The 26,525-nt window shown below is 40.9% G+C and overlaps 2 protein-coding genes across 3 annotated transcripts in view; one reads left to right on the top strand and one right to left on the bottom strand.

The window, feature by feature from the left end:
- The window catches only part of FRMPD1 (FERM and PDZ domain containing 1), a 126,040-nt gene extending 107,552 nt beyond the window's left edge, over nucleotides 1-18,488 (bottom strand). The window contains exon 1 of one of the 2 annotated variants that reach the window (XM_090274435.1): nucleotides 18,323-18,488. The gene's annotated coding sequence lies outside the window, so the exon portion shown is untranslated. Of the gene's footprint in view, nucleotides 1-12,803; nucleotides 12,949-18,322 lie in introns of those variants that run through there. The other variant, XM_090274436.1, reaches the window with a different exon arrangement.
- A 2,963-nt stretch (nucleotides 18,489-21,451) lies between these two features.
- TOMM5 (translocase of outer mitochondrial membrane 5) lies at nucleotides 21,452-25,073 on the top strand. The gene is made up of 2 exons (XM_090275924.1): nucleotides 21,452-21,658; nucleotides 24,558-25,073. Exons 1-2 carry the CDS (start codon nucleotides 21,538-21,540, stop codon nucleotides 24,590-24,592), a joined length of 156 nt encoding a protein of 51 aa, XP_090132050.1. The 5' UTR covers nucleotides 21,452-21,537; the 3' UTR covers nucleotides 24,593-25,073.
- Nucleotides 25,074-26,525: the final 1,452 nt, after the last annotated feature.

Raw genomic sequence — 26,525 nt, 5'->3', positions numbered from 1 at the left:
CCAAGTCATAGAAGGTTCCTGCCCAAGGCTGTTGTTATCTGTCATTTCAGGTGGCACCTCAGAGCAGTGGCATCTCACACACAGCCCTAATTAGCTCCTGCGCCATTTTAATTGCTCAGCAGTTGTCTGTGTGGACAGACTTGGTTTCCTTTCTGGAGTCATCTGAAACTGCCCCACCCTTTCCTGCCAGCTCTGGCATCAGGGGGCCTGCTGAGCTCCAGGACACACAGAGAATGGGCTCCCTGGGAAGTGCTAACAACAGGAGGGCTGCTGGGACCCACAATAAGGCAACTCTCCAGGAAATTCGTAGTCACTTTAGGCTGGCAATTCTAGAGAAAAAGGGACAGAGGGGACAGTAGACGGAAACTGGAGGGACCACCTATGAGGTGACTCTAAAGTTCTCCATGAAGTCTGATATTTGCATCAGTAGGGATCTGTTAAAATGGTTTAGGTAATTCATTAAAATAGTTAAGATCACCCATAAAGAAAGTAACCCACCTCAAGAGATGGCTTAGAATAATGGAATTAATGAGGCTAGAGTGTCTACCCAATACAATGAAGGGGTCAAACTGGATGAGGTCAGTACCTCAATTTAATAAAAAGATAATAATGGATAATTTTACTGAGCATTTACTATGTACCAGTTACTTTTCTAATAACTATAGTTATATTAATATATAACTAATATATGACTACTATTGATATCCTCATTTTACAAGAGAGGAGCCAGGCACAGAGCAGATAAGACTTGCTCCAGGTCACACAGCTGGCAGGTGGTAGAGCCTTAATTGGAACCCAAGCAGTCTGGCTCTAGGATGTACTGAAGCAACACTCCCCTGCCTTTCTCTTGCCTCTGTTCTTGTCACTCCAACCAGCAGGACTGGAGGACAAAAGAGGCCTGAACTGCAGGTTCTCCTTCTGAGACATGAATGTATTGAGGATCAGCATGGCACAATGGGAAAAGCTTGAGTTTCACGTGCAAACAGATGCACCTTAAAACCCCATTTCCATCATTATTAGTGAGTGGCCTATACCCAGTTTCTTTGGCATAGGATGGAGGCAAAACAATCTTCAAGCTTGTTATGAGCAAAATAATGTACCTGATCCCAAACTGGAACGGTGTGGGTCCTCAACAATGGTCATTATCATAAAGGGGGGTGGGGATAACTGTGAAGTCTGAGGCAAGGAAGAATGTATCCTCATGTGTCCAGAAGGGTTTAGAGGAAGGTGTTTTGATTTTTCAGCTAGGGGTGAGATTGGGCCTATCTACTGCTAATCAATCCCTGGTGCTGATAGTAACCTCAATCCTGGCTTTCATGCTAAGCCTCAGCACCTGATTTCTGTGCTTGACCTTCAAGTGGATAAACTAAACAACAGTGTTATTGTTTAATAACAAGGTGCACAGCAGGTTGTACTAGAAAGTAGCCTGAGGGTCTGAGCTGTGTCTCTGCCTCTTATTAACTGTTTAACCATGAGCAACTTCAGTCCCTGCCATCTTCACCTCAAGCTTTTTTAGAATGATGGAATAAAATAGCAGGAGGGAACATGTGTTTTGATTGCAAAGAAGCGCACAAATGGAATGGAAAGCATTCAACACTGAGATTTTATCTAGTTTGTAAGAGTCTGACAATGTTAAATAAGATTGTTTTAAGCCATGTGGGACCTGGGGTGCCCTAGAATCTCAAGGCTGGGAAGTGTTGTCACTGAGTGATCTTGAAAGAACTGAAATAAGGTTGTCCTTTGAGAGTTAAACTGGGACATTGACACACAATTGATTACAGCAGAGATTTGCTAAGTCATCTTAAAGAAAAAGAATGGTTCTCAGACTAGGAGAACTTGATGAAATCTTACTGAAAGGATTAATACAACAAAAGAAGGAAAGCATCAGACAGAAGGGAGGTTGACTAGCCATGAAAATGCAAGGAAAGTTCAGACAAGCAAACCTTGTCATTGCCCATCTAATACTATCCAGGGCAGGGGGGCTCTGGTTAAGAAGGTGACTTGGGTAATTCTGGTGACAAGTATCTTCCTATTACAGAGGTCTAGGTCAGATGTCTCTAAACATTCTTTTAATAATTCCCCTTGTCCAAATTCCAAGTTTACCAAGCAATCTGATTTTAGTTTGACTTCCCATGTAGATCCACCTACAGAAAATGAATACACAATGCATTGGACTTGGGCATCCTTTGGCAATTATATTTCTTATTGAGATTTAATAAACTGACCCCTAATTACAATATGAATACTTATGCGGTCTGTTTACAGGGCTAGAATGAGCAATCCTAGTTTTCCTTGTAAATTACTAAATTAGCATCCTGGTTAGATATAGTAGCCTTGTGAACTTTGATCTACCCTTGAGTGCTGACAAGTCAGATTTCTGAGCCTGGCAGGCAAAGGGCCAGAACCTGGACCCTGTAGATTACTGTTGTAAGATCCCATTGTGAAGGCCTTTAAAGGGACAGCCAACTGGCCTTCTCCTGGAGTCATCCAGTCTTTGTTACTGTACACACCTTTGGAACACTCCAGAAGTAACTCTCCCTCTACCCACTGCATTCAATGTAGGGATCCCCTCTGTGGCAAAGCCCGACAACAGAAAAATCAGTCCAAACTCTTTTTTTTTTAAGTGTATTTTATTGATTATGTTGTTACAGTAGTCCCAATTTTTTCCCCTTTGCTCCCCTCTGCCCAGTAACCCCCTTCCCTCTAGCAATCCCACCCCCCTTAGTTCATATCCATGGGCCATGCATATAAGTTCATTGGCTTCACCCTTTCCTATATTATTCTTAACTTCCCCCCATCTATTTTGTACCAACCGATTATGCTTCTTAGTCCCTGCACCATATCCCCATTTCTCCCCCCTCCGCCCTCCCAGCTGATAACCCTCCAAATGATCCCCATACCTATGATTCTGTTCCTATTCTGGTTTGCTTAGTTGGGTTTTGTTTTTATTTTTTAGATTCAGTTGTTGATAGTTGTGAGTTTGTTGTCATGTTAGTGTTCATAGTTTTGACCTTCTTTTTCTTAAGTAAGTCCCTTTGTCATTTCATATAATAATGGCTTGGTGGTGATGAACTACTTTAGCTTTACCTTGTCTGGGAAGCACTTCATCTGCACTTCCATTCAAAATGATAGCCTTGCTGGATAGAGTAATCTTGGTTGTAGGTTGCTTTTCATCACATTGAATACTGCTTGCCAGTCCCTTCCTGCCTGCAAAGTGTCCTCTGAGAAAATAGCTGATAGTCCTATAGGCACTCCCCTATAGGCAACTCTCTGCCTCTCTCTTGCTGCCCACAGGACTCTCTATCTTTCACCTTTGGCATCTCAATCATGATGCGTCCTGGTGTGGTCCCCTCTGGGTCCAGCTCTCCTGGGACCCTCTGTGCTTCCTGGACCTGTATGCCCATCTTCTTTGCAAAATTTGGGAAGTTTTCTTCATTTTCTTCAGTTCTTGCTTCTTCATTCTGCACTGGTCAACTTTTTTTTTCTTCCTTATGTTCCAAATCATTGATTTGAACCCTGGTTTCCTTCTCTTCACCATTGGTTTTGTGTGGATTTTCCTTCGTTTCACTGAGCATAGCCTTCACTTCTTCTCTTATGCATTTGCTGTACTCAAGCATATCTGTCAAGTCTGTGAGCACCTTTATCACCAGTGTTTTGAATTCTGCAACTCTTTACCCTGCCTGTCTAATTGGGATCCCATGCTACCTTCCCCATGTTATGTCTCATTACTCCCCTACATGCACTCTGAATCCCAAACTTGATATGTTTGCTCATGCTGTCCATTTCTGACTAGAATAACCTTTTTCCTCCACCTCTCAGCTCTACAGGTACAAAGCTAAATCTCATCTTTGATTTAAGATTCAGGTCAGGAGCCCTCTCTTCTATAACCACTTCCACAACTGCTACTCTATCTCTGAAGTTCCATAGTTCATTTCCTGTTCACTCACATCTTCTATCTCATGTTAAGGTTCTGCCATGAGAGTGAGGGCCCCAAGATTTCCAGAAATGAAAGTCATCTCTCTACTCAGAGCACTCTTCTCTTATAGGAAAAAATTTTCTGGAACATCACATTCATTCAGCCTTTCATTTATTTATTCAATCATTCAACAAATATTGACTGAGTGCTTCTATGTGCCTGCCAGTAGGATACAGTGGTGAATAAGACTGACAAGTTTTAAAACTTTGTTTAGTTTGGTAAATAAATAGAAAAAAAAATCTGGAAGTGTTCTGTAGCTAGCTGGGTTGTGTTTTTGGTTGCAGGCATTCCTTTTAAAAACTTTGTTTAGTTTGGTTAAGTAAACAGAAAAAAATACTGACAGGGCTTCTACCCTCATGCAGCTTCCAATCTAGTGGGGAAGGCAGAAATAATAAATTACAACTGTGATAAATGCCATGAAGGAGAAATACATAGTGCTGTGAGAATACAGATGAGATTTTTTACAGGAAAGTTGTATTTAAGTTAAAACCCAAAGGTAAGTAGCCAGGAGAAAAGAAGGGGCTTGAAAGAGAATGAGTTGAATGATCTCAATGGCCAGTGTCACTGAGTTATGACAGCCTGCTGTCTTCAGTCTCTGATTGACTAGCCTGTCTTCAGATCATGCTAGGAACAAATTCACAAATATTTTTCCTCAGACTCCCAGTCTCCTAGCCCCTTTGACACAAATAGTTGTCAGAGTTGTCAAAGAATAATATGATTTATTAAACTTAAGCTTTCTTAGTTGTAATTACATCCCCATTAGCCACATGCTTTTATTTGTTTCATGTTAAAGTTTCCTAAGTTCATTCTCTAAGGGTGACATTAACTTTATGCGTTAGTTGTTTTTATTGCCAACTTCATCTACCACCTGTGAGAAACAAAAATCTTTGTTTTGTTCACTGCCGTATCCTGGGTACTTTAATGCCTGTCCCATAGTAGGTGCTCAACTTATATTCATTGGATGGATGGATGGGTGGGTGGATTTTATCTTCCCCCTTACAATAGAAATGCTCTAAGAGCACAGTACCTGCTTAGTTCACATTTGGGTTCCTCCGGCACTTAGGACAATGCCCTACACAGGGTAGGTAATCAATTAATAAGTTATTTGAAAATAAAAAGTCATCTAGTTTTGCCTGAACTTTTCCATGACTAGAAAGAACTCCCTGCATTTTCAGGCAGTTGGTTTCATAGTTGAACTGCTCTAGCTGTTAAAGTTCTACCCACTTTTAGGCTAACATTAGTCTCCCTACTGGTCCTAGTTCTGCCCTTTGGGCCCACGGAAAACAAATCTGCATCTTCTGTCCATGGCAGTCCTTCTACTTTAAAAAAAAAGATTTTATTTATTTATTTTTAGAGAGAGGGGAAGGAGAGAGAAAGAGAGGGAGGGAAACATTGACATATGAGAGAAACATTGATTGGTTGCCTCTCACACGCCCCCAACTTGGGACCTGGCCCACAACCCAGACATGTGCCCTGACTGGGAATCAAACCGGCAAGCTTTCACTTTGCAGGACGATGCTAAACCAACTGAGCCATGCCAGTCAGGTCCATGGCAGTTCTTCTGATGTTGGGGACAGTGACCAGGTTCCCTGCAATTATTTATAAGCAGGACACCTCTCTAGTACAAAATATACTTTGAAGTACTCCTAACATATTCAATACTTCAGAGGAGGACATATCCCTGATAGGTTAGTGGTGTGTTCTGAACTCCCAGAGAGAGCCACTGTGTGAGCGGGTTCTCTCTCCAAGTCAGGAACCCAGATCAGAATTAATGGTGATAACAATAGCTAATGTTTACTTTGCAGTTAATCATCAGTTTACTAATAATTAACTAATAAATTTGCAGTTTACTAATCAATCCATGTAACACTGCCGGGATATAGACCAGGGTTTCCAGGCCTATTAATGGTTAAGGGTATGAGGGAGAGGACAAGGACTTCAGGCATATTTTGTACACATGCTGAGGCTGAGTGTAGGAGAGAATTGTAGTGCTGGGCTCTAGTTCTTAAGTCAATGGACTTAAGAACCCATCTCCAGGCTAATCCACCTGCAATTATCACCACAGGTCCCTCTCCTTGACCTCGAGAATCACTTTTGGTCCAATCTCATTAAAACCATATCTGCAAGTTCTAGGATGAAGAGCAAAGGGACAAAAACACACGGAAGACAGACATTGAGGGCTTACAGTGTGCTGAGCTCTGCATTAGACTATGTGCACGGAGATGTCAAAAATGTTTCTAAATACACCTGACATACAACAGACCCAAAGCTATGCACAAAAGCTTGATATTATTTGAAATAAGAGAACTGTTAGCTATAGGCTCAAACATCTTTTTGTTACACACAGGTTTTATTATAGTAGGGTTTACTCTGAACCCCCTGAGAACTGATACACTTTGGTCACAAAGAGTCCACTAAAATAAGTGCATGTATTTAATTTCATCCATTTCATTGTATTGTAAATGTAGAAGATATTTCAAGTGATTCTATTCGTCAAATAAAGAATCCTCTTCAAATTATTTTATAATTTGAATAAGTCACTTGTTAAAATTGGATTTTGAAGTATGAGGCTTCCTCCAAGCAATAATTCTTAAGCTTTTGGGAGATGTTGAGTCCTTCAAGAATCTGATGACAGCCACATGGGCTCTCCCTCCCCAAATGAGGGAACAGATTCACATTTGCCCAGAGATTGCATAAAAGTCAGGGTCTGTGAACTGATGGTAAAGATCAGGAAAGAAACTGGCCTTTGATGAGGCTTTGTAGCCATTTTAAGGGCTTTGATTTTTTCACTCTGAGTCACATGGGAAGCCACAGAAGGTTTTGAACTTGTATTTTAACAGGAGCACTCTGGCTCCTGTGATGAGAATTGACTTGAAGTGGGTGAGGGCAGAAGGAGTATACTGCGATCATGGAGGTGAGAGAGGATGGTAGCAGTAGTAGAGGAGTGAGAAGTGGTCAGATTCTGATACATGAGATCTGTCCGGGAAAAGTCCAGCCATTGTTAATATAATGGGAATAGTTTATGCAACATAAATGTAACCTGGCAGCTAAGGAGAGTGGACTGGAATGTGCATGTGTGAACAAGGACGACTTCACTGTACTAGTCAGTGGGGGTGATAGACGCCGTTGAGTGAGCGTGTGTAATGTGTGGCTGTCACATTCAAAATGACTGAGCAAGTGGAGCAATGAATCTGCATCCAATTTTGCATTAAGCTTAAACATTCCTCTATGGAAACTATTCGGATGATTCAGAAGGCCGCAGCTATGGACAACTGGTGACTGGCAGCTTCACCACAACAAAGTACCTGCTCATGCATCATTTCTCCAGCAGAGGTTTTTGGTGAAACATCAAATCACCCAGGTGACTCAGCCCCCTTACAACCCAGATTTGGTGCTCTGTGACTTCTGGCTTTTCTCAAAACTAAAATCACCTTTGAAAGGGAATAGATTTCAGACCATCGATGAGATTCAGGAAAATACGACAGGGCAGCTGATGGTGATTGGGAGAACTGTGTGAAGTCCCAAGGTGCCTACTTTGAAGGGGTCTAAGGTGTCATTGTCCTGTATACAATGTTTCTTGTATCTTGTATCTTCTTCAATAAATGTCTCTATTTTCTGCATCACATGGCTGGATACCTTCTGGACAGACCTCGTAGTTTGAAGGTGCAGTGACAGAATTTGCTGACCAGATTGAATGTGGTATATGAGTGAAAGAGGTGAGTCAAGCTGACTCCCAGGGTTTTGGCCTGAGCTACCTGAAGGCTAGAGCTGTCATTATAGTAGCCCCTCTCTCTATCGCAGTTCACTTATCGTGGCCTCACCATATTACGGGATTTTAAAAATATTATATTTAATTATTTATCATGGATTTTTCGCTATAAGGTTAATAAGGGACTGGGAATGGTTTATAAGTGTGTCGGAAGGGTTTATAAAGCCTTAAAATATATATAAGTACTAAAATAAGTATAAGGTTCCTACTTCATGGATTTTCCCCTATCGTGGGGGTGGGGGGCCTAGAATGTATTACCCATGATAAGTGAGGGAATCCTGTACCTGGTATGAGGAAGAATGAGGGTTATAAGTTTGTTGGATGCAGGGGAATGAGAAGGGAAATATTAGGAGCCAAGTTTGGGAAATTTTAAACTTGAGATGCCTATTAAACACCCAAATAGAGATATTGAGTAGGCAGTTGAATGTCTGGTCAGAAATTCTAGAGACAGTTTGGGCTTTCATAATATTTATCTGTAAGTTTGAAATAATAATATAACAATGTTTACATAATAATACTTATTATTGGGGGGATTAAACAAACAATGCACATAAAGTTCTCAGTGTAGGACTTAGCACATAATATACCCCCTCAATACATTTTAAGTATTATTTTTATTAAAACTTAAATGCTCTCAGTCAGTATTTCTATCATTACTATAAAGTTGAGTGTGGTTGCTTTTAAGACTGATGAGTTGTTTTGGGTTCAGTTCCCAGGCATGATTTGTGAAAGAAAACAAAGCCTTGAGCCATGGCAGTGCCTTTGGAATTGGTCCCTAGCCCCTAGAGTTTAAAATTGTGAAGGCTTTTGCACAAGTGTGACTGTCTTCCTAGGCAGGTTATGTTGTGTTTCTTAAATCATCAGTGTGTTATTTCAACAACCCAGAATTTATTTCAAGTTTCAAAGAGGGTTTGACATGGAGAATGAGGTGGTTGATCAGAAGAATGTGAACACCAGCAAGGGCCCTGCAGGGAGACAGTCCCAGACCTTTCACATTGCCTGTGTGACACAGGAGGTTTAAATAGAAGGAAGCATGAGAACTGACTATCTTGTCTCAACCTCAATAGCTCCAGATGTTATTGCTGGCCACAAGTGTACCTGGGTCTTTTTTAAATTGATTCACAAGACCATGACCCATGTCTTCCTGAAATAGCAAGCCTCTTGGAGTAAACTTCCATGAAGAAGCATACCCTTGCTCTCTGTTATTAATTTATTCAGTGATCTTCAGCTGTTTAATGTTGAGAAGGTGGAAACAAAGAGCTGGGGTGGTTTTATTACAGCCTTCTAGATCTTTGAAGCAATGAGTTTCCAACATCAAAACCTAAACAGTATTTGAGGTTTCTCATTTTTATTTACATCTCTTTGAATTTTGACTATAAATCCTTGACCCTGTAATTCTCTACAACATCTATGACAGGTCTAATGCTCAATAATTGCCTATAAATAATCCTCCTTATCTCCATCTGTACCCAAAGGGAAGAGGTGATGAATCGGTTCAAACAGTCCAAAATGCATTTGTAACACATTGATTATTAAGGTCACATACACTCACAGAGCTTGTCTAATGGATTTAGCAATGGAAGCACAGCCACACAGACACGGGTAGATGCACCAGCCAGAGGTGAGAGAGGAAAGGACACAAAAGAAAGGCTCTTTCCTCACATCCTTTTTTCCTTCCATCTGTGAACGACGCCATATAACCAAGCTGACTGCTGCTAATGAGCAAGGCAATGCTCAATTAAACTTCATGAAACCCCAGTTTCTTTCCTTCTTGATTCCTCTGCGAATTTCTAATAACTGCCACATGCACCGGGACTGTGCTTCAAGCAGAGCTCCAAGGGTGGCTCCACATGAGAAAATAACTCTTCTCCCTCCCCTCCCCCAGGAGTCAGGAGAGGACACCTCCAGGATTGACATGTAGGGTCCCATAGTCCAGCCGGACATGTGAGGAGCTGAGCCCCCTCCCAGCATCTACAGTTCTTACCCGCACCCACCCCAGCCTCTCTCTGGCTATGTGTCCCAAAACTCTAGGTGAAAGAAAGCTAAAAGATCCAAGAACTGATAACTAAACAGAGCCAGGCAAGTTGATCTGTGACAAAAACTTAATGAATTAGTACCCTGTGTCTGTTTTTCTACCTTAAAAGAGATCTTTTTTGTTTTCTGTTAATTTTGAAGGTAAATTTAGTCTTCTATTTTTATAGCCAAGCTAAGCAGGGAAAGGAAAGAGGTTTATCCATACTCAGGCACGGTGGCAACCAGAAAAAGCTTTACAGCAAGTGGTGTTTATACCCTAACATCTCTTTGGCCTTAAAATTCGTAACTCAGGCCCTCCAGAAAAATACAGGTGTGTTTTGTCCATGGGTAGCATGACGATAATATTTATCATCCAAACCAGGTACCTTTTAGAGTGGAACAAGGCGATATAAATAATGCCAGAAGCATAACATGCATAAACTGGGACTGTGCAGACAACCCAGACATCATCATCATACCAAATGAGTCCCTGACCTACCAAAATTTCCTCAGCACTCGAGAGACCTGACCCAAAAGAAGGTTTCATAGCTAACACAGAGCTTAAGTGCCCTCTCTTCCCTACTGGGATAAATAGACCCTAGTGTTTTATGAATGTAAGAACAGGTATATTTCATTCCTTCTCCCTTCTCTTCTCCAACATTCCCTCTCGCCATTTTAATTGCAGAGTCCTTTTGCGAGTCCTGTCTACTCGGCTTTGCCATCATCTCAGCCCTACATCATTAATCTAGAGAGTTCATGCAGGGATCTGAAAGTTATACAACCCATCTCCTGAATCCACTTACTGGGCACTGGGCTGAATATTTAAAACTCCACCAAGAGAGACAAAATGGGCCCTGGCTGCTGTGGCTCAGTGGATTGAGCGTCAGCCTGCGAACCAAGTGTCGCTGGTCGCTGGTTCGGTTCCCAGTCAGGGCACATGACTAGGTTGCACGTCAGGTCCCCAGTTGGGGACGCGTGAGAGGCAACCACACAGAGATGTTTCTCTCCCTGTCTTTCTCCTTTCCCCTCTCTCTAAAACAAACAAACAAATATAAATAAAATTTGGGGAAAAAAAAGACAAAATGGTTTATAATGAATCTTGTCTGCCTTTACCAAGCAGGACAGGGGTCCTAAGTCAATTTCCAGGGTCCTATCAGATAGGCAGCCGTTCCCAACATTAGCAGGGGGCTCCTCCAGGGCAAGGAATGTGCACAATTCAACCCTGTATCAGCCACGGCCAGCGCCCAACACAGAGGCGAGTTCTCAGTGCGTGCTAAGGAATGAGCAGGCTGCTTCCTCACATCCCTCAGCTCTGGGCTCCTGAGTACCCGAGGTTTTCCTCCCCTTTCTGTGCAGTGAGGGGAAATCCCCCCCAAGATCCATGTCAGCTGGTTGGCTGGCTGGACTGGGCTACTGCTGCCAGGCCCCAGGGACTTCCTAGCATTCCACTGCTCAAGCATATGCTAAGCCAGAGCCTCCCACACACTCCAGGTACCAGGATTGGGCACAGGCTGAGTCTGCTTGTTTCTGTTCAGTTCTGGAACACTCATCAAAGCTCATTATCTTCCCAGCCCCAGGCTGGATGATGGAGATACAGAATAAGAGTCGTGTGCAACCCTGAAAGGTTATATATGCACCAGGGCACGGCCAGTTAACAGCCACGACTCTGCCGCCCAACCGCCTGGGCTTGTATCCTGGCTCTATGACTTGAGTGAAAATTTAACCTCTCCGTACCTGAGTTTTCCATTTAGAAAGCAGAAATAAAAGCATGCCTCAGAGGGTTGGTGTGAGCATTACTAATATAATTCTGATTGTGATAATTATGATTTAGAACCCCGTTTGGCAGAGAGGAAGTACTCCATAAACTTAACTGCTACTATTTTTGTGCTTTGGCTTCTCCTCCTGGGGGCCTGAAGCTTGGCCCATTTCTGTTAACTCTCCCTGCACCTGGCTGGTCCCCTCATCTCTCAGGAGGGGCTTTTCTTTGCTCCTGGCCCACCTCAGATGCTAATAGCCAAAAATGACACTTCTGCACACTAACGTTTGGCTGGTGTTTTGTTCATGAGGATTCAAATCCAATACCTTTGAGAGGTGAGGCAATCACCTACCTTCTCTGAACCCAAGTTATTATTACGTAAGTATTTTTCTAATAAGGTGAGGAAACCCTTGGTCAACACAGAGGAAGGACCAGATATGAAAGGAGTTGCCTTGAGCCAGAAGCCTGGTTCCTGAGTATCCTCATGCCCACGTACTTCCTGTTCGTTCAAGGACAAAGGCAGGAGTTTCCACATACCTTTCAGAAATTCTAGCACCTGTAAGCAGCAAGCAAAAAGAATGTACCTGGTGTTTAAAAAGATCATAATATTATTTTCTTCTCTATTTACCCTAGTTCTCTAACTAGTAACAGTGGGTCACGATGTATTTATTCAATTAGACAAATACATAATTTTCTTCATACTTCCCAAGTTGTCTTTAATATGATTATGAAAGCCACTGCTGCTCACTTAAGACAGGTAAACTTCAATATAAACTGGATTTTGTTCCACTTGGCTAGAGAAATTCTGAATTTCCATAACTTGATAGTTCATAACCTCAAACTCCAAATAATTTCTATTCAGCCACTTAATAGTTTCATTCAAAAACACTGCATTGCTGTCATTCCTTCCCCAGCTAAGTTCCAGGTAGCACTCTTTGCATCGTTTCCAATGCTTGCATTTTGGATAATTTCAGTGCAAAGAAAAATAATTACAACTATTGGCTAAAAAAAAATCAAAACTTTTGCCAAATGTGGTCATTTCATTATTAAGTAAAAATCAATGCTGTTCTGCCACCCACCTACCCAGATTCCAATCCTTGGAAATGCGTCTTCTGACAGGCCTGAGTTAGATCCTTAAGACATAATGATGAGCTACTGAGTCCCAGTGGTCTCTGTCCCCAAGGGTGACTGAAACAAGCCTCTGTTCTAGCATGGTTTCTTTTTGCTGAAGACGGCTGCTGACCTGCAACCGATGGTTTAGTTGCCACATTTTTCTAATACACACTTACCTGCTTCCTTCTGCTGGTGTTCGGTCTTCACACTGATCACAGAGTCCCAGAGCACCAATCCTGGAAGGGACTTTAGACAACAGCCAATCCAAGCCCTCATTTTATAAGTATGGACACTGGAGCTTACAAAGAGGAAGACACTTGTCCAAGGTCACATAGCTCATTAATAAAAGAGCTGGGACTAGCATTGCTGAACTGGAGATTCATCTCCCCATGGTGTCACTCTTCTTCCAACTGATTCTTGTGCTCTCTGCCCTAGTTGGCTTTTGTGCTCTCAACACATAGTCCACACCCTCCTGGGATGTGCCAGTACCCTGCAAGGCTCACCCGGAGTGAACTAAACCAGCTCAGCTGCCGCAGGACTCTTTACCTGCAGAGGAAGAAGTGTCATGTGACTCCTTAAAACACACACACAGCGTGTAGGGACGCATGTGATATTCAGGTGTATCCATCATTGCATGTCTGCCAAATCCGTCATGCTGAGAAGCAAGCAGAGCCTACAAGTGACCTCTAATGTCTGAGACTTTAAAGTTCTTTTCTTCCAGGCCTATATAATTCCATATTGCTCTACCACAAAAGCTTTTGGTACTATCACCCCAAGTCAATTTATTTAACAACAAACATGTACTGAGGAGATACTTGCTCAACAGCTCCCATTTGCTTGGCACTATGCCAAAGTGAGTAAGAAATGATTCCTATCCTTTTTCAGTGGAAGAGATGGGCACATGGACAAGGGCAAGATATTGTACTGTGCTGCGACATTCTGTCAGGAGGAAGCACAGGTCTTGTAGATACACAGAAGCAGTAGCTAAGCAGGCACAGGAGAGTTAGTGGAGACTCTTTCTTTAATAATCTTTTTATTTTTGAATACTTTAAGCAAAGGTGCAAAAATAGTGCAGAGAGTTCTCATATATCCTTCACTCCAGTTCCTCATAGTGTTAACATGTTATATTACCATGGTACACTTGTTACAAAGGAAGGACCAACAGTGGCATATTACTTTTAACTAAACTAATAGATACCTTTTGAAGGAGGTGAAAGTCAAGGTGATTTCTGAATAACTTTAGGAGTTAGCCCAACAAAGAGGTAGGAAAAGAATTTTAATTACAAAAAAAAAAAACAAAAACCGTGTGCAAAGAGACCCAGAGCTAAGAGTCTGGTGAGTTCAGGAAACAGCCAGTTTCAGTATGTGGGGATGGAGGTGGGAGTTTTGGAGGGAAAAGAGAAGGATAGTGGAAGAATGAGGAAGAGGTACCAGATGGGAAGAGGAGTGGAAAGGGATGACCTTAGTGAGGAAAACAGAAACCAGATCAATAAAATGCCTTCTAAACAGGGCATTTGTACCTTTTCCTGGGGACAACAGGTAATAAGTTAAAGCATTTTATGTAGGAGACTAACATTATAATAATTACATTTGGAAAGCTCACTTAGACCACAGGGTGAGAAATTCACTAGCAGGGATGAGAGGAAAGAAAAAATTCCAGTTGGTGGATGGCCCGAGCAAAAAATAGTGGCTGAAAGGATAGAAAGAATACATGAATTTTAGAGACACTAAGGAGCCAGAATTGATAGAACTTGGTAGTTAATTAGATCAGAGAGCCTAAGGGAGAGAAAAGAATCAAGGTTGACTCCCTGATTTCTGGCTTTAGCAACTGGAGGAACTGGATGGTGGCATTAGTCATTAGACAACAGCGCATAGGAGTTAAGATTGATTAGAAGGGGAGCGTGAAGCACCCAAGGGACACGCCAGAGGACAATGAAGTCAGCAGGTGGGTTGGATATACAGGTCCGTGTTTCTGGAGAGAAATATGTGCTGGAGACATATGGGTGGGGCAAAAGTAGGTTCATAGTTGTGAGTATGCAAAACTGTTTATTCTCATATTATTATTTATTAATTATTGTATTGTTTCCATGCAAACAACTGTAGACCTACTTTTTCCCCACCCTGTATGTGGTGAATCATAAGCCTAAGGCTAGCAGTTAAAGTCAGATTAGATTCATCATGAGTATAGAGGAGAAGAGCGTCCAGGAAAGAATCTTAAAGAGTGCTGCCGTTTAGAAGTTGACCCTAGGAAGAGGATGGAAGGGGGCTTTGGAGCATCCAGAGAGGAAAACCAGAAGAATGTGGCATCTCCTAGGAGGGGAGCACTTTCCTGAAAGGGTCCTGCTGCAGAGGGGTGGAGGCCCACCAAGGGCCCCTTGGATTTGCCAATAGAGCCTTCCCTTAAAAGAGGCATTTCAGAGAATGTGTGGGGTCAGAAGTTTGATCTGTCCTTGGGGTGCAGAATGAATAGAGGGTAAAAACAAGAGGACTGTGGATATAGGTCATTCTTTTAAAAAGATTTACAGTGAATCAGAGGCTAGAGATCCCTTAAGTGGGACTAACAATTGAATAGATACTATGGTAGTTAAAAAATGACTTGTTTGTTTAGAGTATAACTAAGCTATAATTTTCCTAGTGAAAAATTATTTCTTCTGATTAGTAGTAGCTACCATTTATAGAAAGTCCACCGTAAGCCGGGCACTTTAAGTATATTATCTTATTCAGCCCTTAAAACAACACTGTAAAGTAGATATCAGATCCCTCCATTATAGATGAAGAAACAAAAACCCAGAAAGGTTAAGCATCTTGCACAAGGGCTCACAACAACTTCCATAGAGGGCCTGGAATTTAAACCACACCTCCCTGCACACCAAAGCCCGTGCTTTTTCTACAGCAACCACACCACTTTTCCTGAATACTTCCTACAGCTGGTCTTTATTTCCCAGTGCAAAAGCCAAGAACTAAAGTGGGTGGTCAGGGAATTCCATCCACTACTGTGAGAGGCCTGAGGGAAGAGATGGATAACCCAGGCACACACTCCTTGTTCAGGGGCAATCTCTGAGTAAGGAATAACGGGTCTCTGGCTTCAGTTTCTCGAGATCCTTGCCAGGAACCCAACACGTCCCCTTCAGTGTGTGTTGGGAAGCGGGTGGGGAGATATAGGGCCAGACAGCCCAGAATAAATCAGTCCACCATTGCTAACTGAAACAGTTAAGTTTTGCACAAGGGAAACACAAATGTTAAGAGAATTTTGCTAAAAATTATTTTTTAGCTTGGAGAAAACAAGCATCAGGGAAGACCCAAGCTGCTTTTATATATCCACGAGGAAGAATGGTCAGACTTGCTTTTGACATTCTGGAGAACATAAACTGGGACCGGTGGGAATAAGGGAAGAGAGGCAGATTTTGGCTCTAACAATATGAGCTTCCAATCCAAAGACAGATGGAACTGCTCAGGAAAGGGATAAGCTCCCTGTCATTGGAGATGCTCAAATAGAAGTAGGGATGTTTGTGGTAGAGGCCAAGTGTCAGAAAAGGCTTGGATTTTAGACCTGAGATTTTGAGAGACCTACTGAAGAAAAGGGTTAGGATAAGGTTGCACACATTAAGGCCTAAATGAATTCTTAAACATTATGTAATGGGAAGATTGGCATGCTCCTTCATTCACGATTTATAGAATGTAGAGCAATTCAACTTTGTATAGCAAAAACAAAGTGTAATTCTACCTTTAGGAAGCTCTTTTTTTTTATTTTTCCTAGGATGAGAAAATATGCTGTGGGTATCTACTCTTTGGCTTTTATCAGGCAGGTCTGTCATCCTGAAAATGTCAGGGACAGGACGTAGACAATGGGTCCTGGTCATCTCACCTTTGTTTCTTGTGGAGGTAGGAAATAAGGTGCTCACTTCCTGCTCTCTCAAAGGGCTCCTGACATGGGGTGAGAGGACACGTTTAACAGTATAGAAGTAGGCCTGTGATAATTGAACCAACAAAAAATTACTTCTTTTTCTTTCTTTCACTTGATAAATATTAATTGAGCACCTTCAGGCACTGCATTTTTATTAAAAAGCAAGAAACGACACCCAGCTATATAAACAAATTTCCAATAACACGTACATGTGTTTCTGTGTAATGGGGGTGGGATGGAAGTGGTGGTAAAATCAACTCGCTAGCCTCTACAGGGAGATGGCTGGTAATTATTATGTGCTCTAAATAATGCCAATGCAAATTAAGCCCTTTTTGCTGCAAAATAATAACTCACAGCAGAAGGAAACAAACATCTTCTAAAAGTAAAATTTCCCATCCTTTGTAGTTCCCAAAGGTCTAAAGATCTGACACCCATACTCTTGGCCAGAGAGTACCTTTTTCCTCAGAAGGAAAGAGGGTAATTAGGAAAAATGGAAAACTCTGAATTTAAGGTAATAATTATTATTATTGGAAAATTTTTTCACATATGCATGAAGATAGTGTTACAAGGATGTTCCCTGGAGTATTATTTATAGGGAAAATATGGAAGCAAACAAAATGCCCAAAGGTAGAGAGGCTTAGTTAAATAAATTATGGTACATCTATATAATGGAATACTATACAGTTATCATTAATAATGTTTAGAAAAATATTTAAAGATATAGGAAGATAGTCAATATAATGTAAATGAAAAGTGCAAGTTCAAATAGCATATAGTATTTGATCCACTTTCCAAAATATAATAGGTGTGTAGGTACATATACATACATACATATATACATACACACTTTTGTATGTGTGTGCATGTGCACATATATAGAGAGACAGAGAGAGCTATATATGTGTATGGCAAAAGAATAAAGGCTGAAAGAAATATCACAAATGTGCCAATAGTGGTTGTGGGATTATGAGGGATTACTTTCTTTTTTTCCTTTGATTCTATATTTTGATGAAAAAAGTTATTAAAAGTGTAATATGAGTGCCCTGGCTGGTGTGGTTCAGTTGGTTGGGCATCATCCCTCAAACTGGAAGATTGCTGCTTTGATTCCCAGTCAGGTCACAGGCCTGGGTTACAGGTTCGTTTCCCAGCCAGGGCGTGTAGGGAAGGCAGCTGATCAATGTTTCTCTCTCACATTCATGTGTTCTCTTCCCCTTTTTGTCTTTCCCTTCCCCTCTCTCTAATATCAATTTTTTAAATTATTTTTTTAATATAATATGGGTTTAATTTAATTATGTTGCTTTAAATAAAGCAAGTAAATTTTAAAGTTCATTGTTTAACTTTGCTCTAAGATATGTTAAAGTTATTTAAATGATTTTTATTTAGGCAAACAAAAACAAGTTGTACAAAAACAGTGAGAATAAGTACCTATATAAAATATTATGTAGAATTTTAAATACATTTCTTTGGGGGACAATTTCCATTCAACCTAATATACAAAGCTACCAATTTTTTAATTCTAAAGGTTAGCAGACATGAAATTCATTCATTCATTCATTCATCCACTCAGAGAGTACTTTTTGAGGTTTCACCATTTTTAAACACCCATGCTCAGTTGTTTGGAGGATTAAAATGTATGTTCCTTGAATTCATGGTGCTTACAGTCTACTTGGAAAGAGATCCAACGTTTATGAATCAATCATCCAAACAACAGAGCCCTAAAAATTAGAACAGAGAACAGGAAGTATAGAAAGCAAATGACAATGAGATGAAGGTTATCAAAATTCTACTCACCCTTTAAGGTTCAAAAGGTCCCTCTTCCTGAAGATGCCACTCATTGGGCAATGGTTTCTAGAAGTAAGTTATCCCATCTGCTAGGTGAGGACTCCAATTAACATCTAACAAAGAGCAATCCTTACTAAGATCGCAAGTGTCCTTTTCTTGTCCTAACTTTTGTTTCATTCATCTTCGGCTCTGAGTGGCCTTCAAAGCCAAGTTTATTTTGGGAACCCCGTATTGTGTACACCTCCTAAAGGAATGAGGAAGGAGAGGGTGGAGCTAGAAAATAACACAGCCTAGGTTAACTACTAGTGATGGGTGTGGAAACATTGAAAGAAGGGCTGCCCTCAGCTTGTTGACAAATAGCAGGCACCCTTTATCCTGTCCCTCCCAAAATGGGGTTGAACAATGCCCTATTTTTCCAATTCTTACCTCTGAGGGGAGGGTTATCAATGAGAATATTCATCAATATTGAAAGCTGCAAGATGTGACTGGAAAAAAGGCTGAACTAGGAGCCCTAGTGCCAACTAGCTCTACCTCTAATTAACTTCTCTCTGGGCCTCAGTTTCCTCATATGTCAAATGAAGGGGTTGAAGTATTCAATACCCAAAGCTTGCAGTTCCCTATAAATTAGAAAACACAGGTTCCTGTGATTATATGTTGAAATTATTCCTTATTCCTTGGTTGTGAGTCATCTGTCAATCTCTGACTTTACAAATACAAATTCCTCCCAATGATGAAAATTAAAGCACTTAATTCTCTTATGGGAAGGTTGTACACATTGAATGTTCGTGTGCAGTACTGTCTGGGAAGTCAAGGCAAAAGAAATGGTTCCTAAGTCTCCCTTGGGATTGAAATGAAAAACAAGACAGGCTATGACATCACCTCCCATTTCTCCTGTGCTCAGACTAAATAATACAAATATCAATATTAAATTATTCATGCATACTTTTTATTTTTGCTTTTCTTGGGAAATCATGGGGAATCCTTTGCTTTTAGCCTTTAGTGCAAAGTTACAGAGAACGGGAAAGATGAACACATAATTTCAGTATCTTAGAGCTGCAAGGGATTTTAAAGATTAGGCCCAACACTTCTTCATTCCAATGAGGAAAAAAAAAGGAAAGGGGATCCAATACATGAAACAGCTCACTGCAGTGTTAACTTCCTAAAGTACGTTCTCTCAATTTGCCTCACTTAAATCAACCATAATTGGACAATACCACCACCTGCCTGCCAAAGAATAAAAATAAAAAAAGATGAAGGGGCTTAACCTCTTTTAATGAGTTTCCTCTGTTATAATTGTTCGAGCCATGCAAGAAGGATGAACATTTCTGATACAGGAAATGTTCACCCTCTTAGACTTTATCCAGAACCTATTCCTCACCTCAAGACACAGCTGCTCTATATTTCCATCCACTTTCTTCCTGTCTCTCTATAGGTGGTCAGGCAAGCACCAGAACTTTCTATGAGAATACTGTTGCCATTTAACAGGCCAACCATTTACCACCACATCACCTATCAACTAAACAGGTGCTGCTTAGCATTGGATGAATAAAATTTAAATGCTAAAAATCTGTTCTTTTCACCAAGAAACATGATATTTTGCTAATTTCTCCCTCTTCGGTTCTCAGTGAATCGAAGTAAATTACACAAAAGCATCTCAGTAAAGAAAAAAATTGGTAGTTCTATATGAGAAATGTTTATTTAAAGTTGGCCAGCATTAGGGATATAGGTTGCTGGAATCACATAACTCATTCCTTGCCAATCCATTTTGCCTCACTATTCAGATGGATGAGATATGCCTTATTGTTATATTCTTCCTACCATAGAAAATGCACACGCTATCTGTTTTGATATCTCACCACATTTGATAATATTTTGATTATCTGTACACTCCAGACCAGAATGTCCTAGATTTCAAGTTGCATACACGGCTAGAACTGAAATGGACTCTTAAGAGCATTTAATGATATCTCCCTCCTTTACAGCTAAAGAAAAGAAGTAGCAGTGAAACAGACTTGTCCCTCGTCACGTGGCTAAGTAGTGTCAGTGCCAGATCTAGAAGCCATGTCTCCAATCTTCCTGTCCTGGTTCTTTCCACAGTACCTTCTGCTTTCCAGCATCAGTGCAGGCTTTCTAAACACTCTCAAAGTGTTAGATGGAGGCTCTAACTTGGCATTCAGCCCCTCCCATTCCAGAGCTGCCTCTGCTATTCCACCATATGAATTATAGATGCAAGGTTACTAAAGCTTGAATACAAAGATGTGTTCCCTTTCTCGCCCCAATGTCTTACATTCGGTCAATGAGGAAGGTGGGTGGCAATTCTTATAGTTATCAGTTGCTCCCATTGTAAATTACCGTCCTAATTTTTCCAAAATCCATTGTCGCTATGCAATATGCATTCAAGAAGGAACATTCTTTGAGCAGTTCAGTCATCTGGTTCATGTCTAAGAATTATATATGGCTATTTGGCAAGCATAATTTGGGGCAGTACTGTTATGATTCTGACAGGAAGTCGTTGCATGAAGCTCCTACCTTCTGACTCCAGGGATGCCCATCCAGGCAGGCACTAACTGTTAAAGACTAACAGAGGAGCAGTGGGGTTCAGGGGGAAGAGATTTTACCTTGACATTAGCTGCATTAGAACGCTGCCTCTGCCCTTCATTAGCAGAATGACTTTAAGCAGTGCACCTGGTTTCTGAAACGCCCTCTTCTCATCGGCAAAATGTTGAACATATTTAAACTTGTCTTTCTAAAACTTGTTTTGCCCCCGAGGTATTTTAAAGTACATTTGGGCAAATTGTTGTTTTAAAGATTTTTGTGCTTCAATTTTTTCATCGAGTAAATGAAGATTTTAACATCTAATGCGTAGGGGAGGGCTGTGCTGAGTACTCAGTAAATGTCAGCTACCATCACTGTCTATGGTGGTGCCTATGTGCACCCACTCCGGGGCATAAAAGTACTTCAAAGCTTAGCGCTCCCAGTTCAAAACAGAAGTCATCAAATACACAGGTTGGAGGAACCTGTTACTAAGATTGTGGCCGCCCCCTTCCGGCAGCCCTCTTTGAGAACCTCTTGGTCAGTATGAGGATTGTCCCTCCAGGCTCCCATTGCCGCGCGCGAAAATGAGGGACGGGGACCGGAAATGGTGTTGAGCCGACTTCCGGGTGCGAGGCTACAGCTGCGAGTAGCAGACCGCGGCAGGTGGAAGCTAGTGTGGTAGCGCCGCGATGTTCCGTATCGAGGGTCTCGCGCCGAAGCTGGACCCGGAGGAGATGAAACGAAAGATGCGCGAGGACGTAATTTCGTCTATTCGGAACTTCCTCATCTATGTGGCCCTGCTGCGAGTCAGTGAGTGTCCTTCCAGGCTGTAACTGTGACCAGCAGGGAGCCCACCGACACCGCCCGCCCAGCTCTGGTCCTGCCGGCCTTTGGGGGCTGGTGATCTGAGCTGAGCGGTAGCACGGAGTCAGGGACGGGCGCGTCTAGGGCAGCGGGCGCTTGTGCGCCTTAGAGGCTGCTGGTTAAGAGTCGGGTCCTGAACTGCACGTGGTGGCCGGGACTGCGTGGCTGATTGTCCGGCCTCGCCCTACTTTAAGAGCATTTGAATCAGACCCACGAGGGTTATAATCCAGAGCAGTTCCTTCGTTTTGCAGGCAGAAACTGAGATCTACAGTAGAGGAATGGCAGGCTCAAGGTCATTGAGCAATTCAGTGAATGATCCTGATCTGGAATCCAGACCTCTTAACGCGATACCAGGATCCCTTACTTCAGTGCTCACCTTAGTGATCCAATTTCTTTTTTTGTTTATTTGTACAGTAGGTAAATTAAAAATTGCTTTGGGGGGGGAAAGAGAAGAAAAGGGTATGAGTCTGTAGGATTTAATGATAATACCTGAGGGGTTATTTGATTTTACATTTAGCAGAAACTTATTACCTGATCTTGATTATAGCGCTTTGAGGCCTAAGATTTTGTACATCCCATTTGTTAATTTCAAAGGGGAGTGCAAGATATGAGATACAAGCACATTAAATATTAGAACTAGTTTTAGATTTGAATCTCAGAAGTGACTCGCCCCCCTCTCGTTCTCGGTTCAGTACTCTTCATTATTCCTTGTATATTGCTGGCAGGTCTGAGTGGAGAGGCAGGGACGATTAAGTAAATAAAGACCATGCCAAATTCATCCTGTAGAAACTCGTATTGGGCCTAGCCCAGAGCTCACTGAGGGCAGGTCTCCCTTAATTGGTGCCCCGTTCACTGCCAGTGGTATTACTCTGTTTCCCTGGAATAGGGAGCCCTGGGAAACAGAAACTCCCAAATCGTCCTGCTTCTTCAACAGCTTTTTGCAACTCCCAACTTATTTCCTCCACTTAGTATTTTTTGTTGACTTAGCTGTCAGTAAAATATTTAGTTCTTCTCAGTGACCTTTGTATTTGATACGAATTTTTTTTTTAAGTATAGATTACTGTTCTGTATTATCACTTTTAGATTGAGGTAGAATTCACACATTATGCAGTTAACCCATTTTAAAGTGTACAGTTCAGTGGTTTCTTAGTACAGTCAGTTTATGCAACCATCACCACAATCTGTTTTAGATCATTTTCTTTCCCTTTAAAAGGAACTCATGCCCTTAGCTGTCAAACCCTAGTTCTCCCTGGCCCCAGCCCTTGGCAACCACCAATCTACAATATGTAGCCTTTTGTGTCTGGCGTATTTCACTTTGCATGTTTTCAAGGTTCATTCATATTATAGCATGTATTGTTATTGCCTTCCACGTATTTTTATTTCCTTTCTATTCATTACTGATTAATATTCCACTGATGGGTATGCCTCATTTTGTTTTTCCATTCACTTGATGGATTTTTTTTTTTTTATGATAAGAATTAGTAGAAAAGACTGGACATGCTGCAGACTGTCATTTTCTGGCAGATCTCAGTATCTTCAGTATAATATTAACAAAATGTTTTTTTAATTTAGTATGAGTATTGAGAAAAGATGCTGGCAGCTCTTTGTCACAGCTGGTTTTTCCCAGTTTTTAAAGTTATGGCAAGATGTACATAAAATAAAATTTACCATCTTAACTATTTTTTAAGTGTACAGTGTAGTGACATTAGATACATCCAGGATGTGCGGCCGTCGCGTCATCCATCTCCAGAGCTCTTAAGCACCCCATACAGGTGGAACCACACAGCATTCGTCTTTTCATAACTGGCTCATTTCCCTTAGCATGATGTCCTAAGGTTCATCCATGTTGTAGCATATGTCAGAATTTCTTTCCTTTTTACGGCTGAATGATATTCCATTGTATACCATATTTTGTTTATCCACTCATCAGTCTTTGGACACTTGGGTTGCTTCTATGTTTTAACTTCTGTGAGTAATGGTGCTGTGAACATCACACAAATATCTCTTTTTAATTTTTTGAGGAACCACCATTCTGTGTTCCACAGCAGCTGTACCATTTTACATTCCCACCAACAGTGGCAACAAAGGTTCCAATTTTTCCATGTCCTTGCCACCAGTTTTTTTGATAGCATACATGCCAATAGGTATCTCATCGTAGTTTTGGTTTGCATTGCCCTAATGATTAGTGATGTCGAGCATCTTTTCATGTACTTGTTTTGGCCAAAGCATTTTACACAAGGCAATAATATCACTTCTTTAGATACTTATGACAAGCACTTCCTAGTTTTCTAGACGTTTTTACCTACACTATCCTAAAAGGCTCTTACGTTGAAGTAGAGCCGTACCATATGTGATCTGGGGGGCATAGGTGATAGGTAGCTAATCAGTGGGGGAATCACAATGTGCGCCTGGCTCTTCTGGTTCCCCAGTTCGTTGTTGTGTCCCCACCCTCACATTTTGCCTTCTTTTAAATGCATTTTTAAAGGTAAAAAATGCCAGTTTGTTTCTTCTAGTGTTTTTTGCCTTTGACTGTTAATCACAAGAGTGTAGGATTATCATTTGAAAGAGGTTTGGATTTACTCTTTGTGTCCCCAAGGTAGAACAACTTGGAGAAAAGATTTCATATAATGTATGAATGAACTTTATAATAGTTTTAGCTGCAGGACACTGAAATGAATCACCTGGAAAGACTGAGTCTCTTTTGCTGGGTAGTGCAGGCAGAGGGTTGGCCATCACTTGGATCTGTTTTTAAAAAATGTATTGATCTAAACCTGTAAGGTTTATGCCCAATCTTATAATTTCATAATGTCACTTGTGAGCTAATGGAAACAAATTTTCTTTTCAGCTCCTTTTATCTTAAAGAAATTGGACAGCATATAAAGATTGGACATCACATGTGAATGCATGATATGAATAACCTGATTACAGTTTCTACTCTGCAAATGAATCTGCAAATGAATAGGCCCAGAAAGATCTTAAGAGACTCTTTGATTGAATGGACATTAAGAACAAGTTTGGTTGTGGTAACTGACATTCATAGCTAAAATAGAAAACTATTTGAAAAGTTTAAAAAGACATTTTTTTCTTATGCCTGTAATATTCAGCCTCCATGAATTTTGGTGTAATTGTAAATAATGTCAAATTCCATTTTCTAGCAAGTATTAATTATATAAGAGAATTATGTCTGCAGTAGCCCTGTCTTGTCAGTCATTTCTGTTGACCTTTTTACTTCTGTCTGGAATGTATTCATTGAAGAGCTCCTTATGACTAGTTATGTTTTATGGAAGCCAGCACACAGCTGCAACAACATTTAAGCACAGGACCATTAGTCTATATTTCTAATAAATACCAGTTAAGAAAATTGGGATTTTTTTTTTCTTCTTAACCTGCTTTTTGCTGCAAATCAACAATCACTGGTGAGACTGCCATAATATTGTGATTATTACAACGGCATGAAATTGAGTTCATCTTGTTTTGGAATTTGCTAATCCTGATGAAGTGACCTTGTACTGTTAAGCAACCTTCATGAAAGGCATCATTACTGCTTAATGCTGAAGATACGTAAATATCACCAAAAGAAAAAACAGTATATTTTGTAAGTCAAGTAGTTCTCCAAGTTTGCTGGGGAAGGGAACTGTCTTTAATCTTCTTCACAGAGACAATGCAACTACATTCACCTCTTTATAGCTAATTGTATTTGACTTACCTCATGCCTCTAAGTAACATGATTGTATTGTTACTTGATGATTTTTCTGTTTTAGACATTGCCTACTGGCTTCTCCATGTCTAAGGGTTTAGGTCTCTCTCCTTCCTTTACTTCCATTATTCACATGTTTCTTCCTTCTAATGTATTTATTAATGTGATTTTCATTAATTTTATTAGAACTCCAGGTGCTCTTTGTTGTTTTCATTTCCTATACATCTTTTTGTTTTTCCTAGGCTTAGTTTTCTACTAATTCACCACTAAATCAACTAAACGTTTTGCCATTTGTCTAAATTGCTCGCAATGTTCAGTTTCATTAGATACGCTATTTCATCTTACTGAATAAGTTTTTCCTGGAGCTTTCGGACCTGCCCTAGTCTAGACTCAGTCTTCTATGCCTTATGTATGACTATATTCTGGGATCTCTCTTCACCGTCATCCTGGGAATTCCTTTTCTCTTCGCCCTTGTTGGATGTACCTGGGAATTAAATGCATACTAGGGCTGATTGGAAGGGTTTTCCTGCCCAGATTTTTCTTTGTGATAGGCTACCTGCTACAGGAGAGGTTCAAGTATGACGGGGAAAAGAACACCAGTAGTAAGTTGCGTAAGGCTGTGTCAGGCATCTTGTTTGGAGGTACTTTCCAAAACAAGCCGCACACCAAATCATGTGGGAAGATTAAACAGAAGACCTACTGAATCAGAATTGTGCTGGATGGAGTCCAAAGCATCCATGTATTTTAACTGGCCTGGATCTATGTTGATTAACCAGTAAACGAATTACTTTAAGGTCTCTTCCAGTTATGAAATTCTGGACTGGTTTGGGAATAAGAGTCGAAACTGAAAGTGAAAGCAATTTTAGATTACAGTAATAAAATTACAACATTAAGGTCTCCAGATCTAATAGATGCTTCAAGAATAGCCAACTTGCCAGAGTAGAGTTTGGTAGTTGAGTACTAAGAGTCTGGAAATAATTTTTTTTAATTAAAGGTGCTTATTCTTGAGAATACCTATAGTCAAGAGTCCAAGAGCTATTTTCAATAACTAAAAGGGTTATTGTGTCAAAGAATAATTGTCCCAGAAGGCAGATAGGATAAATGTTTGGAAAGCTG

Source organism: Furipterus horrens, unplaced genomic scaffold (genome assembly GCF_987537825.1).
Source record: "Furipterus horrens unplaced genomic scaffold, mFurHor1.1.pri manual_scaffold_4, whole genome shotgun sequence".
Taxonomy (NCBI): domain Eukaryota; kingdom Metazoa; phylum Chordata; class Mammalia; order Chiroptera; family Furipteridae; genus Furipterus; species Furipterus horrens.
The sequence above is the reverse complement of the archived record's forward strand: the minus strand, read 5'-3'. Positions and strand labels throughout refer to the sequence as shown.